Source organism: Oncorhynchus masou, chromosome 19, assembly GCF_036934945.1.
Source record: "Oncorhynchus masou masou isolate Uvic2021 chromosome 19, UVic_Omas_1.1, whole genome shotgun sequence".
In the NCBI taxonomy this organism is placed as follows: domain Eukaryota; kingdom Metazoa; phylum Chordata; class Actinopteri; order Salmoniformes; family Salmonidae; genus Oncorhynchus; species Oncorhynchus masou.
The window spans coordinates 25154871-25169824 of record NC_088230.1 but is presented as its reverse complement, the minus strand read 5'-3'; the positions used below and the strand labels follow the sequence as shown (position 1 = coordinate 25169824).

General features: G+C 39.2%; 1 protein-coding gene across 1 annotated transcript; it reads left to right on the top strand.

Annotated features, from left to right (window-relative positions):
- The first annotated feature begins 1976 nt into the window (after positions 1-1976).
- Positions 1977-14119, top strand: LOC135506052 (tyrosine-protein kinase SRK2-like). Its single transcript, XM_064925425.1, has 8 exons — positions 1977-2828; positions 5451-5572; positions 8054-8217; positions 9281-9449; positions 10007-10165; positions 11553-11755; positions 11955-12120; positions 12440-14119. The coding sequence occupies exons 1-8, from the start codon at positions 2452-2454 to the stop codon at positions 12646-12648; spliced, it is 1569 nt and encodes a 522-aa protein (XP_064781497.1). The 5' UTR covers positions 1977-2451; the 3' UTR covers positions 12649-14119.
- Positions 14120-14954: the final 835 nt, after the last annotated feature.

Below are 14954 nucleotides of genomic sequence, written 5' to 3'. Positions count from 1 at the left end.
CCTACAGGTAAAGCAGTTCTTAAAAAGTTGTAGGCTAGATAATTAAAGCCCCCTTGCAGTCTTTTTCTTTTTTAAATCATCAGTGTATGTCTAGTAAATCACTTTGTGTATGTGTTTATTTAATGAAAATAACTCAAAAATATATTGTCATAATTTATTTCACTGGGCCTCTTTTGGCCATTGAAATCCCGAGGCTGGTTGTGTGGGTTAGGAATTGTATGGAGGTCTATCAACAATTATTATTGCTCCTTTATTTAACAAGGTAAGCCAGCTGTGTTCAAGCTCTCATTTACTTTGCTACGTTAGGCTTATTTTATCAAATATAAGTTTCGTAATGGTTAGATTGTTATGAATGCAATGATATAAAAGGCCACACATGGCTTTTCAGCAAATTTGAATTAAAAAAAAATATTATATCAGAGTTGTGCCTGTTGTCATAGAGATGGAGGACTAATCATGGATATAACCCTTTTTATCATGGACATTACCATTGAATGCTTCTACCCTTTTAAAGAAGTTGGGATTCCTATGATTTGGGAGCAATCAGCCAATGAAGACAAAGAATACTGACTACTTTAAAATAGAGACAGCCTCAATGGTGATGCCCATGCTGTCGCAAACGCTATTGTAGCACAGATGCATAATGTGTCCTCTCTCTATCTGCCCCTCTCATTGGCTAGACTAATTTACATTTCAGATGTTTAGCAGACACTGTTATCCAGAGCCACTTACATACATTTTCTGAGTTTCTTGATGTCAAGTTACTCATTGATGCTCGGCATTAGTCCATGGACGTGCCGTTTCCTTCGTGTCGGGGGCAACAGTTGTTGACAACTGTACACAGGGGGATGGGGGCACCTTAATTGGTGAGAATGGGCTCCTGGTGGTGGCTGGAGCCATCAATTGGTTTCCATGTGATTGATGCCATTCCAGCCATTACTATGAGCCGTCCTCCTCTCAGCAGCCTCCACTGCAACTGTAGCATTGTAGGGTCCATCGATCAATAATATAATAATACTCTTAGCAAAGGTGTTTATCTTTAATTTACAATCTGTAGAAACTATCAGAATAGCATGGTTCAGAACTTTTGTGGAACATCACAGCACAGTAGGAAAATATATGGCAGAAACCAAAACTGGATGGTCTTCAGAGATAGATGGGAGGGGTTGAGGGTAGACTGGGACTAAAAACTAAAAAGATAACTAATGTAAAATATACTGTCCGTTATATGTATATAGTATGTATATGCTGGAAGTGGAAGCCTAAGTATTGTTTTCCATTAGTTTACTCCAATTAGCGGAGGGGGAGGGGTATAATATATTTACAAATAAAAAAACATTTTGGAGATTGGAAATGATGCAGACAATGACATTGATAGAAGCTACAATCTATCTGCAATATTAAATAAATAGTAATATATTTATTTGACCCTAACCCTTTTCCTAACCTTAACCTCAGTCTCCTAACCTGCCAAGCTATTTTACTTAGCCTGCCATGTTAGTTATCCTAACCTGAGACGTTAGTTACTCTAACCTGCCACGTTAATTATCCTAACATACTATGTAAACAAATAAGGGCTGCATTCAGTACGTTTTTACGTTCTGGAACACACAGGTACAGACACATGCATAAGCACACACACACGTACATTGTAATATTTTTGTATAGTGGTATTATACATTTTGTATTGTAGATATGTAGTGGTGTAATAAGTGATGGATATGATATACTGTTTTATGTGTGATGTAAGTGCCTTAATGTGATTGGACCCCAGCTGCTGTAATGGGGATTCCGAATAAATACAAATACAATTGAACAGAAATGGTGCTGTACTGAACGACCAGTTGAAAAACTGAGAGGGGTTGGGTATCGCTGTCAGCATGGCCACTGCCCATTAAATACGTTACTCGTTACTTCAAGCGACACCCACCAAACCAGAACAAACGTACACGAACGTTTTGTGGAACCATGTAGTCCAGTACAAACCGTTCCGCAACGCAGAAAAAGTTCAAGCGACCTGAATGCACATAATCTATGTCGAGAAACCATCAGTTTCCATAACACTGGAACTGACCAATGGCAGGTATCAATTGGCGTTGACTGATATGAGGGAACACCCACACCAAAAAACGCCTGGAATTTCGATCTGCAATTACACCATTTTCCCCAGGTGAATGAGACATAAAGGTAACCAGGAAACACTGTGACGCGGTGAGTTGGTCTCGGGCAATAAATCATTTTATTTTACTGCTAGTCAGTGCACTAAATTGTATTCCAGTCCAAAGACCAGGTTTGGCAAGTGTTTGGGAAATGAGTCAAACTTTCTAGGATCCAATTCATGATGTGAGAAAATTCATTCGAACCGCAATGGAATATGAGCGCAAAAATATAACTTTGACATTTTATTTGATCACAAAATGATTTAGTGCGATTAACCCGGGAGTCTTCACAATGGACATTCGAGAGAATTGTTTTTTGTGTTGTCAGACTGTTTTCCCGTGTTTTAATAAACCACGGTCAGATTCAGAGTCGGCGACTGAAAAGAGAGAAATCGTTGTGATTAAAAATGATCACGCGCAGGGTCCCAAAAACAGGGTTTTGCCACCTATACCCCTTGAGAAACCGGGATACGTTTATATCGCTCTCTATGATTATACCGCCCGAACGGAGGAGGACTTGAGCTTCAACGCTGGGGACAAGTTAGAAGCTTTGGAAAAAAGTGCTGGCGATTGGTGGTACGCAAAAGCGCTCACTGGGATTTCAGCTGGCAAGAAGGGTTACATTCCAGCCAATTATGTGGCACCTGTGGAGAGTCTGGACGCTGAGCCGTAAGTAGCCTACAGTCACACAATTATGCACTGGATGAATTGTTCTGTTGAAATGTTTGACATACTGTATGTAGTAGGCTATACTAGACTAGAACAGCAACCGGTAAAGTTTGAAGAATTACGGTGTTTCTATGGCTTCATTCAAAGAAGTGAAGAGAACGGAATAGGCTACAGAAAAGTACATTGTATCATTCTTCAGTTATACAGTAGGGTAGCCTATTAAAATTCAGTCGACATCACTAAATCATCTTTACTTATTATGGATATTGGGTTAATTGTTGCCAGAATAAAAGCAGTATTGGTATAGACTCCCACACAGACTTGATGCATGTTCCAAAGGGGCTTATTTACCCTTGGTCCTACTGATCACTTTACCATAATATTTTTGAAGGGGACACTATCGTACACACTTCTGTTGTGGTTATTTGATTAACCACCGTAACTGACCTGCTGTTATCCCTTTAACAACTGGACCATTCCAAGATGGATTTGGCAAATATTTGCATACATTCACAGTGAATGAGAGTGAGCATGTTCTAGAGTCTAGATACCTTGGTACATTCTGGTTTATATTATGGCAATTGAAATAATTGCTACGGCCAGAGTTGTGGAATATGATGAGTCACAATGTTGGTGGTTTATGGATTACTGTCTGTGCTTTATGGATTCATGTGATCTAGTTTTAGGTAAGGCCTCAGATTTGGTTGACTACTCCTTAACAAACACATGATACGACTAACCAGCTGTTGACAGGCTACAGTAATGTAATTGTTTTGAAAATGGTAAAGCACTAGTTTGGTTTAATGCAGGTCTACTTTGGATATTGTGAACAGATTTGGTCAATAGGCAAATGCCACGCTATTGGTGCCGTTGTATGTGTGTAGACCTAAGTGGGAGGTCAAACTGGTTAATGATTGTCAATAACCAGGAAGTACAATGGATTAGTTAATCATTCCCCAGAACACAGAGGAATATGCATCTGTAAAATGCAGAGGTCCAACCCTAAAAATATGAATAGTTCATGTAGCTGTTTCATACTGTGTTTACAACTGTGTGTAGCATCAAAACACCATACAAGTGTACTGGCTAAATATAGAAAGAAACTGGTTTAGCAAGGCAATTGCACTTGGCATGACATGACCGAGAGTGAAACGTCACTTTGTCGAAACCAAACACTCTGGGTTTCTTGGTGAAGGTGAATGTTTTGATGACACTTTGGAATCATGGACAGGTACCATTCATAACTAAATTAGCTTTTCAAGAGGAAAATAATTTAGCTTACGATACCCTATTTATCAATGCCTTTTTGAGACAAAATGATTCTTATGGAAATTAGGTGTCCATCTTCTGAACGACGTCAGTACTCTTGGCTGTGACTCACCCATGTTGTCGTCTTATCCTGTTGATCTTCCCCATGAAACTGCTTTCCGTTCAGCTGCAATCACGTTTTTCCATTATTTTTTTTCACACTGTCTCTGACTGGAAAAATCTTGAGGGTTTTGTCTTGGTAATTAGGAGTAGTTTCCCTGAAGTATCACAGAGTGGCTCATATACACTGTTCGTAACCTGATTAACTTGATTAGCGGATGTGTAGAGTACAGTACCAATGCAGCTGTTAAAAAATAAATAATAATAATAAATGTTTAAATCTCTATCAAATAATTTCAGGGTAACAATTAAGTGCCTTACTGTGATGTGTTTTCTATTAATTGTTTTAAAAAATAACAGTAATTTCTCATGCAAGATTTTTACTAGGACTCTCTGGGATTGGTCACAGTGGGGAGGGGAAAACTAGATGTTATTGGCAGAGGATTGGAACTTTTTTTCTTATTGATTTATTAACTCATTTATCGCCTGGTGATTTTAAAGTGTATTTTTTTCAATGGATCCTTTATTTAACTAGGCAAATAAGTTAAGAACAAAGTTAAGAACTGCCTTGTTCAGGGGCAGAATGACAGATTTATTTTACCTGGTCAGCTTGGGGATTCGATCGAGCAACTGTTTGGTTACTGGCCCAATGCTCAAAGCATTAGGCCATAACTGGGGGTGGCAGGTAGCCTATCTGGTGACAAAACCAGGTAGGCCAAAACAGGCTGACATTTCAAGCTGCCTTTTCAAACAGCTCTTACACCAGAAATAGCATAATCATCAATTTCACAGTAATATTCCAACCTCCATAGTGTAGCCATGTATATGAAAACCACAGTTTTGACAGGACTGGGCCTTTAAGCTTATTGATTACATCCACATTGGCCATTTATTTTTTTATAGGATTCATATAATATTCAATGTAGTATGTTTACATCCCATTTTGACCAAACCACTTTCTAACAATGATTTAGACATGAGGAATCCAAAGAAATGGTCAAAAGCCTCCCACAGACTCTCCACATCCAAGTCAATGGCACCTAATATTTGCATGTTCATGAATCACACTTCCTGTTAAAATCATCCTAAAGTATCTAAAACTTGATTGTGTAACTCAATGAAGTTACTTATAGATGATCTGGATATGAAGCATGTCATTGCTAATATATAGGTGTCAGGTAAACAACCAAGGCATGGGTTGCTGTCATACTTTGATACTGCTGTTGTGGTGTTTCTTCCTGTTCTGTTATACAGATGGTACTTTGCAGACACCAAGAGACTGGATGCTGAGAAGCTGCTTTTGTCAGAGGGGAACCAGCATGGAGCCTTCCTCATTAGACACTGTGAGAGTCAGAAAGGAGAGCTCTCACTCTCAGGTAAATCTCAGCCTCATGTCCTTGAACTTGTTGCATCTGCAAGAGACTACAGGTCAAACCTGTATACTACCATAGATGTACACAGATCAGTATACTCACAATGTTGGTATTCGGTTTAGAATGACTTTGTAAAGTCTGTTTATTTTTTTCTGACTTATTGTTCAGGAATGCATTTTATGGTTTTATTGTGATCAATCTATGTCTGTTATTGGTTTGAGAACGGAACTCGATTCACAAAAAAACACAAGTTGTTTCCTCATTCCTGAACAATCCCCAATTTGTTCTGTGTAAATCACAGTTTCTCATAATCCACTCAAGTGATTGAAGGTTCAAGGTCTTAAAGTAAACAAACGTATACCTCTGCTCTCAAAGAGACTGATAACATCACCTAGGACCACATGAGTCTAGCTGGCCATTCCTTGTCAGTCTAACAAACAGTCCCTTGATTATACATTAACAGTTGGCTGTAAACTTAGTCTCTGCAGAAGCAATAATGGCATAGCAACCTGATTACAGGAAAGTACAATTCTGTTCCTATCAGCCTCTACTACTGTACATGTTTATAATTTGTGATCTGATGTTCCAACATTTCTCACTACAGTGCCTTCAGAAAGTATTCATACCCCTTGACTTATTCCACATTTAATTGTTATAGCCCGAATTCAACATTTATTAAATTGTTTTTTTTCTTCTCATACAATAAACCATAATGACAACCATTTAAATGTTAAATATTTTTTTACATTTATTGAAAATGAAATACAGAAATATCAAATTTTACATGAGTATTCACACCCCTGAGTCAATACTTTGTAGAAGCACCTTTGGCAGCGATTACATTTGCACATGAATCTTTAAAAAAATCTTCAAGCTCTGTCAAATTGGTTGTTGATCATTGCTAGACAACCATGTTCAGGTCTTGGCATAGATTTTCAAGTAGATGTAAGTCAAAACTGTAACTCCGCCACTCAGAAACATTCACTGTCTTCTTGGTGAGCAGCTCGTGTGGATTTGGCCTTGTGTTTTGGGTTATTGTCGTGCTGAAAGGTGAGATCATCTATCCACTGTCTGGTGGAAAGCAGACTGAACTAGGTTTTCCTCTAGGATTTTGCCTGTGCGTAGCTCCTTTATGTTTATTTTTTTTTATCTGGAAATATTCCCCAGCCCTTAACATGTACAAGCAAACTCATAACATGATAACAGTCACCACTATACTTGAAAATAAGGAGAGGTACTCAGTAATGTATTGGATTTGCTGCAAACATAACACTTTGTATTCAGGACCAAAAGTTAATTGCTTTGCCACATTTGTTGCAGTGTTACTTTAGTGCCTTGTTGCAAACAGGAAGCATGTTTTAGGATATGTTTTATTCTGTACAGGCTTCCTTTTCACTCTGTCAATTAGGTTACTATTGTGAAGTAAATACAATGTTGTTGATGCATCCTCAGTTTTCTGCTATCGCAGCCTTTCATTTCTAACTGTTTTAAAGTCACCATTTGCCCCATTGTGAAATCACTGAGTGGTTTCCTTCCTCTCCGGCAACTTGTGTTGGGAAGGATGTGTGGATCTGTATACTGTATATATATATTTTCTACCAATGGGTGCAGTTCTTTGTGAGGCATTGGAAAACCTCCTAGGTCTTTGTGGTTGAATCTTTGCTTGAAATTCAGGGCTGGACTGCGGGACCTTAAAGATAAATTGATGTGTGGGGTACAGAGATGAGGTAGTCAATCGACACTTATTGCACACGGTGAGCCCATGCAACTTATGTGACTTGTTAAGCAAATTTTTACTCCTGAACTTACTTAGGTTTACTATATCAAAGGGGTTGAATACTTGTACTAAACATTTCAGCTTTAAATTTGTAAACATAAAAATAAATATATATATATATTCCACTTTGACATTATGGGGTATTGTTTGTAGGCCTTTGAACCCCCCCCCCCCCCCCCTCGAAAAAAAAATCTAAACTTAATCCATTTTAAATTCAGACAAACACAACAATGTAGAAAAGGTGAATGATGTGTATGATGAAAATATCTGAGTTTTGGCTCAGGTACAGCTATTTATTTATTTATTTATTTATTTATTTATTTATTTATTTATATATATATATATATATATATTACACACACAAATAAATTGATGCTTGGAGTAAAAATATCTATGTAATATCGTCCAACAATATTGCCATTTTCTTCCCACCTCACTATTTCTAATGGTACATTAATTATGTAATGTTTGAATGTCTAGACAAAATACATAAGTTCAGTCAAATCACGCAAAATAGGGTTTTTAATGTAGTTAGCCCTGGGTTAAGTAATTTATGTCATAACGGCCATGTACTGTACACATTTCAATATCATAATTTCCCTATTCATTTACAATTCGGCACAGATTAGCATGACCATAGTTGATTTTGCTGTCATCGTTTTCTCGTTTCAGTATTGTGCCCTTATGCTTTTGGATGTATCTTTCAGTATTGGACAGAGACAAAGTGAAGCACTACAAATTAAGGAAGGTGGACACTGGAGGCTACTATGTGTCAAGATCTAGGACGTTTCTGACTCTGAGGGAGTTAGTGGAACACTATTCCAAACTGGAGGATGGTCTCTGTGTGCGTTTGCTTGAACCATGTAAAAAGGTATTTACTTTCTTTTAACTATCATGTGACTGTGATTTAAGCACATTTGTTTAGCAACCCCTTTGATCTGAATTCAAGAACCAAAACATTGCCCGGCAAATTTGCTAAGGATATCTAGTTGACAGAAACACCCTTTAAATATTGGGGATAATGCATTACCCTGATAATTTTCAGTGTCAACCATGTACACTCACTTGCCAGTTTATTATGTACACCAATCTAGTACTGGGTCGCACCCCCCCCCCCCCCCTTTGCCTCCAGAACAGCCTGAATTCTCCAGGCATTCTACAAGGTGTCGGAAACATTCCACAGGAATGTCGGTTCATGCTGAAGCAACGGCATCACACCGTTGTTATAGATTAGACAGTGGTACATTCATGCTGCGAACACCCCGTTCCTTTTCATCCCAAAGACGCTCTATTGGGTTGAGGTCTGTGGGCTGCACAGGCCACTCAAGTAAACTGAACTCGCTCTCATGTTCCAGGTGATATTTTTCCACTCAATTGTCCAGTGTTGGTGTTCACGTGCCCACTGGAGCCGGCTGTCTTGTTTTTAGCTGATAGTAGTTCAGCCCGTGTGGTCGTCTGTTGCAGTAGCCCATCTGTGACAAGGATCGATGAGTTGTGCATTCCAAGATGTTGTACTGCTGCTTTATTTGTCTGTTTGTGGGTGTTTTTCGGTAAACACTGGGGCGCGGAAATCCCAGGAGGGCAGCTATCTTTGAGATACTGGACCCGGCCCGCCTGGCACCGACGATCATATCATGCTCAGTCGCTTAGGTAATTCGTTTAGCCTATTTCTAACGTCCAATCGAACAGTAACTGAATGCCTGTCTGTCTGCTTTATATAGCAGGCCACGTGACTCAGTCAGTAGGAGCGATCAATTTTCGTGAATGGGGTGGCATACCAAATAAACTGGCCGATGAGTGGTTAGCGCCATCAACCGTTCACGAAGGACAATAGAACAACAGTAATGTGGTTTTACTGAAATATAGAGAGGACAGTTTGTCAGGTCTGTTCTGACTCTTCTTATGGTATAAATGTTGCATCTCTCTCCTGTCAGACGGAGGCTCCTCAAACCCACGGTCTGTCCTACAACACAGCCGACCACTGGGAGATTGACCGGTCGTCTGTCAAACTGTTGAATAAACTGGGCGCTGGACAATTTGGAGAAGTCTATGAAGGCATCTGGAACGACACCACTTCAGTAGCCGTGAAGACCCTGAAACATGGTAAATGGCCTGTTTTGCACGAGCACTGGATTCAAACCCAGAAAATCACTATTTCAAATCCATGATTCTTCCATTATGTTATTTATATATGCGTATACAGTTGAAGTTTACATACACTTAGGTTGGAGTCATTAAAACTAACATCATTTTAGAATAATGCTATACCCTAATAAAATGTGGGAAAAGTAAAGGGGTCTGAACATTTTCTGAAGGCACTGTATGTATGTATGTATGTATGTGTGTGTGTGTGTGTGTGTGTGTGATAGATCTATACACACACTACTGTTCAAAAGTTTGGGATCTCTTAGAAATAAATGTCCTTGTAATTGAAAGAAAAGCACTTTTTTTTGTCCATTAAAATAACATCAAATTGATCAGAAATACAGTGTAGACATTGTTAATCATTATTGTAGCTGGAAACTGCAGATTTTATTTATTTAGCCATACAGAGGCCCATTATTATGAAAAACAACTATTTAATCAAATCTAAGGTAAGATACAATTGCAGCCGGTGCTACTGTGCAGTACAACTCCTCATGTACATGTTATTCTCCTAGGCTCCATGGACGCTAAGGACTTCCTACAGGAGGCCCAGATCATGAAGAAACTGCGGCACCCCAAACTGATCCAGCTCTACGCTGTGTGTACTGTGGAGGAACCCATCTACATCATCACAGAGCTCATGAAGAATGGCAGTCTGTTGGACTACCTTCAGAGTAAGAACACTGTTGTATTGCATTATAACCTATCCACGTAAAAGTCCACCGCACCTTCCCTTTTAACAGAATTTTTAGATTAGAACACCATCTCAATGTGCCTACTGTAGCAAGAGTTTATATAAGGTGCAGAAGTTGAACTTCTATGATGTGTTTTATGGGGAAGTGAAAGTTTGGCAACACTCAAAGTGATACTTCATGATTTTTGGGAATGTCTTTTAAATTTGAATTCAATGTGGCCCTTTATCTACTTCTCCAGAGTCAGATGAACTTGTCGATACATAAAAATGGTATCTGCGTTTGAAGGAAGTTTCTAACTATCATTAGTGCAATGACTGGAAGTCTATGGGTATCTGCTAGTATACTAGTAAATACCGATAGACTTCCAGTCATTGCGCTATCTGTAGTTAGCATTGGCTCACAAAACTACCTCTAACTTCCTTTATAATTGACACAGAGACGTATGACATGACACGTCAGCCAGACATGGTCCTGTGGTCACGTGTGCCATGCTATGGACTAGCAACACGTGTAAAATTTGAAGGAGATAATTCAAGCAACCTGCTTTGTGCCATCTCCTCTCCTTTACCTGTGCTACACCACAAAATGCTGATCTTTGTGGTTTAGCGTGATTGTGATTGTAATGGTGTTTAACACTATTGCTACTGGGGCGGCAGGTAGCCTAGTGGTTAGTGTTTGACTAGTAACCGAAAGGTTGCAAAATCGAATCCCAGAGCTGACAAGGTAAAAATCTGTAATTCTGCCCCTGAACAAGGCAGTTAACCCACTGTTCCCCGGGCGCCGATGACGTGGATGTCGATTAAGGCAGCCCCCCGCTCCTCTGATTCGGAGGGGTTGGGTTAAATGCGGAGACACATTTCAGTTGAATGCATTCAGTTATACAACTGACTAGGTATCCCCATTTCCCCTACATAATCACGTGCATTTTATCATTGCTCTGAATGAGTGCATTGAATTCATCTATATTTATTTATTTCTATATTTATATTTAATACCAAGGGTACAGTCAGCTGAGTGCATACATTTAGAAAGTTCACAACGCATTTTATACTCTTCCCTTGTAGGCATCACCTCTCCAGCTATGCATTTTATGACCCCAGCGAGTTTCCCTCCTTTCCCCTGTGGAATGTCCATGGTCCTCTCTTTGTTTAGCCAGAATCACACCCTGTCCTTCTGTTCTGGGCCTGACCCTGCTCTCTGATCCTAGGCAATTTCCTCTTATCTGATTAGGTCTTTTTTTTCTAAATTAGCATACACACAGTTCACAGTTCCATGGCCTAAACTCCATTCATACTCACAGTAATCATTCACTACACAGGATACAAACTAACTACAGTTTAACTTTAAACATGTTACGTTTTGACAGAATCCAATAGCTCTTCCTCCAAGGACATGGGTATGAAGCTTGGTGTCTCGGACCAGATAGAGATGGCTGCTCAGGTGGCTTCTGGGATGGCCTACCTGGAGCAGCAGAACTACATCCACAGAGACCTGGCGGCACGCAACGTTCTGGTGGGAGAAAACAACGTCTGCAAGGTGGCTGACTTCGGACTCGCCAGAGTCTTCATGGTCGGTATCTCTTTATTTTTCTAAGAAAAACAAGGAGGGACTTGACTGTTTATGTCAACCTTTCAGCACTAAGGTGTTACTCAAGACCAGTCTCAATTTCTTTATTTTAAAGACATGACACCAAACTGTGGTAAGACCACAACAATGATTCATTCTTTTAAAGGCCATTGAATATTTTTTTGTTTTGTTGCCATTTTAGATGGAGAGTGAGAATGTGTATGAAGCCAAAGAGGGCACTAAGTTTCCTGTGAAATGGACCGCCCCTGAAGCCATCCATGGCAACAAGTTCACCATCAAGTCTGATGTGTGGTCCTTCGGCATTCTGCTGTATGAGATCATGACCTTCGGTCAGATGCCCTATGCAAGTAAGACATAATAACATGTTAATCTCTTTGGTAGGAAAGCTTATCAAATCAGTCAGTGTTAATCCTGTAATTTACTACCATGGAATGTTGAGTGAGGAGCATGCCCTCTGGTTAATAGTTAAAAATGTATCTGGCACCTGTTCATCACCTGGTACAACTTGCATGCAACCTGCCATTGCAGTTGCTTGTCCAGAGAGTGTTTCCAGCCTAGACTGACTCAACATGTACTTTAGCAGTACTAGTACATGTTTTTGCATATCCTAGGTTTCATTGTGTGACATCAGTATCATAATAATTATCCCTTCTGTTACTGTTCCAGCCATGACCAACTACCAGGTGGTCCAACGTGTGCCCACGGGTTACAGGATGCCCTGCCCACCAAACTGTCCCAAGGTGATGTATGAGATCATGTCTGACTGCTGGAAGGACAATGAGAACGACAGACCCACCTTCGAAACCCTACAGTGGAAGCTGGAGGACTTCTTTGACCTGGATGTGACCTCTTACGATGATGCCAACCGTTACTAGTACTGTGTTGTATTGAGTGTTCAATGATGCTCTCCTCATACTCGTAGCAAGAGTCAGCAGAGGAAAGTACAGTATGTCCACTGTCACAGGTAATATAATCATATGCCTAAGATAAATGGCATTTCATTCTCCCAACAGTTAGTATCCAGAATGCAGGTGCTATTGATTTTAGCATAGTTGAACTGTCTACTTCCTGATCACATTATGGTTGGATATGTATTTGTTAGGATTATATTATGAGGTTGAACACGTGTGACCACAAACGGTTTGATGAGAAAATGTTGTATGTGGAGGTTTTATTTGGCTGCTTGTGCATAGTTGTTGTGACTACGATGGGGAATCCTCTATTGTAACTGTTTGACACTCCCGCTAGTTTTGATTTGTTTGCCAATTTAATGCACTTTTTAAGTGGGTTTTACTGAGCGTGACATCTCATATCCAGCTAAACTCACTAGACACACTGGACGAAGTCAAAACACTGTCCACGGCCCGGTCGGTCTTCCAGAACAGACTCTATTCTCAGGTGAGCCTGATGGAACTATTAAACCGGGCAAACGGCTCTGTGTTCACTCTGCATAGCAGTCATTCTTCCACTACACTGGTTGGCTGCCAAGTATTTATCAGGAGTCTCCTGTAATGATGTGCTTGAGTCACGTTCACTAAGAAGTATTTGTTTTTATCTACGTCTCTGAAGCATAGTGATTGGTCTGTTATCTCTGAGCACTTATCAATACACACGCCATAGGAATGAGAGGATAATGTAGTTAGAATATGTTCACATAAATTATAGATTTGATTCTGACTGGACAGAATTGAATTTGAATTTGATTGAACCTTACTGTGCAGTCACCAATGTCTATTGATGTCATAGTGGGGATACTGTTATTCTGCAATAGGACCTGCAATTTAATAACCGGAAAGACTGCCACACCTCAGTGACCATGTTGATTTGAGTTATGAACTGGTATTTTATGGCTCAATGACTGAAAGTAAGTTTTTACACTGGACTTGTTTGATGAGACTGGAATTGCACAAGTGCTTGTTGATTATGGCTTGTTCTGATCATTTTGTGCAATGTTTTTAAAACATTTGAACAATGTCTATTAATTGGTCGTAACCTGTGTCAGTGTACACTTGATCAGACAAATGAAAATATTTCTTTAATTTTGTTCATTGTAAATTAATTGAATGTTTGAAGCATAAGAATAATTTAAATTTAGCCATTTCATTTTTTCATATGACATTAGTTTTAATTATTAATCTGGGGTGAGTCTACGTAATACTATTAATAAACTGTAGCATCATTGTGTGCCATCCCTTGTTCTGAATAGCTGACTTAATTTAGTTAATAATCATTTAGAATTATTTGTTTAACATATGTTGCCAAATGATTTGGTCAAGGGACACTGAATCCTCTGATATTGTCTGTTTTCTAATAAATTATGGTTATAATAGTTATAATCCAAAGCGATGGTCATTTCTATCTGATTCCTGAAGTGTAATTTACCATACTGGCCACATGATGGTGCTAACATTCTCCTAGTGCTTAGAATAACTCTGCCATTGCCTTGCTGTGACATGAAATCAGTTGTAAATATGGCACATCTAGTTATTTGATAACCTATCTATAACTAAACCAAGCCATTTTTAAAGGATAATGAATAGCTCTCTATAATATAACATGTTTCCAGTAGTCCTAAATATTGAATAGGTTTCCCCAGTGTCCATGCTGAAATCCCAGTTTGTATTAATTTGATCAAAACAGTCAACTGTGTGTGTGTTCCCTGCATAAAAAATAGGCCTGCTGGAAGTCTCATAAATGCTCTGTGCATTCCAAATTGCACCTTATACCCTATACAGTGTACAGGCTCTGGTCAAAGGTAGTGCAGTATATAGGGAATATGGTGCCATTTGGGACACAGAGGCTGTCATTGCCACATTGACCCCAGTAGCCTCTGACTCCTCATGAATATCCTATTCCATAGATTGCATTTATAAATCTAAGAATGTATGATATCCATGTTATGACATCATATAGTTACAGCAAGTGGGGGATATACAGTGGGGCAAAAAAGTATTTAGTCAGCCACCAATTGTGCAAGTTCTCCCACTTAAAGATGAGAGGCCTGTAATTTTCATCATAGGTACACTTCAACTATGACAGACAAAATGAGGGGGGAAAAATCCAGAAAATCACATTGTAGGATTTTTAATGAATTTATTTGCAAATTATGGTGGAAAATAAGTATTTGGTCAATAACAAAAGTTTATCTCAATACTTTGTTATATACCCTCTGTTGGCAATG

Coding starts and splice junctions, on each gene's coding strand:
- LOC135506052 (XM_064925425.1), top strand. CDS start 2,452: ATGGACATTCGAGAGAATTGTTTTTTGTGTTGTCAGACTGTTTTCCCG. Junction 8,218..9,280: donor TGCTTGAACCATGTAAAAAG/GTATTTACTTTC, acceptor CTCTCCTGTCAG/ACGGAGGCTCCTCAAACCCA. Junction 9,450..10,006: donor CGTGAAGACCCTGAAACATG/GTAAATGGCCTG, acceptor TTATTCTCCTAG/GCTCCATGGACGCTAAGGAC.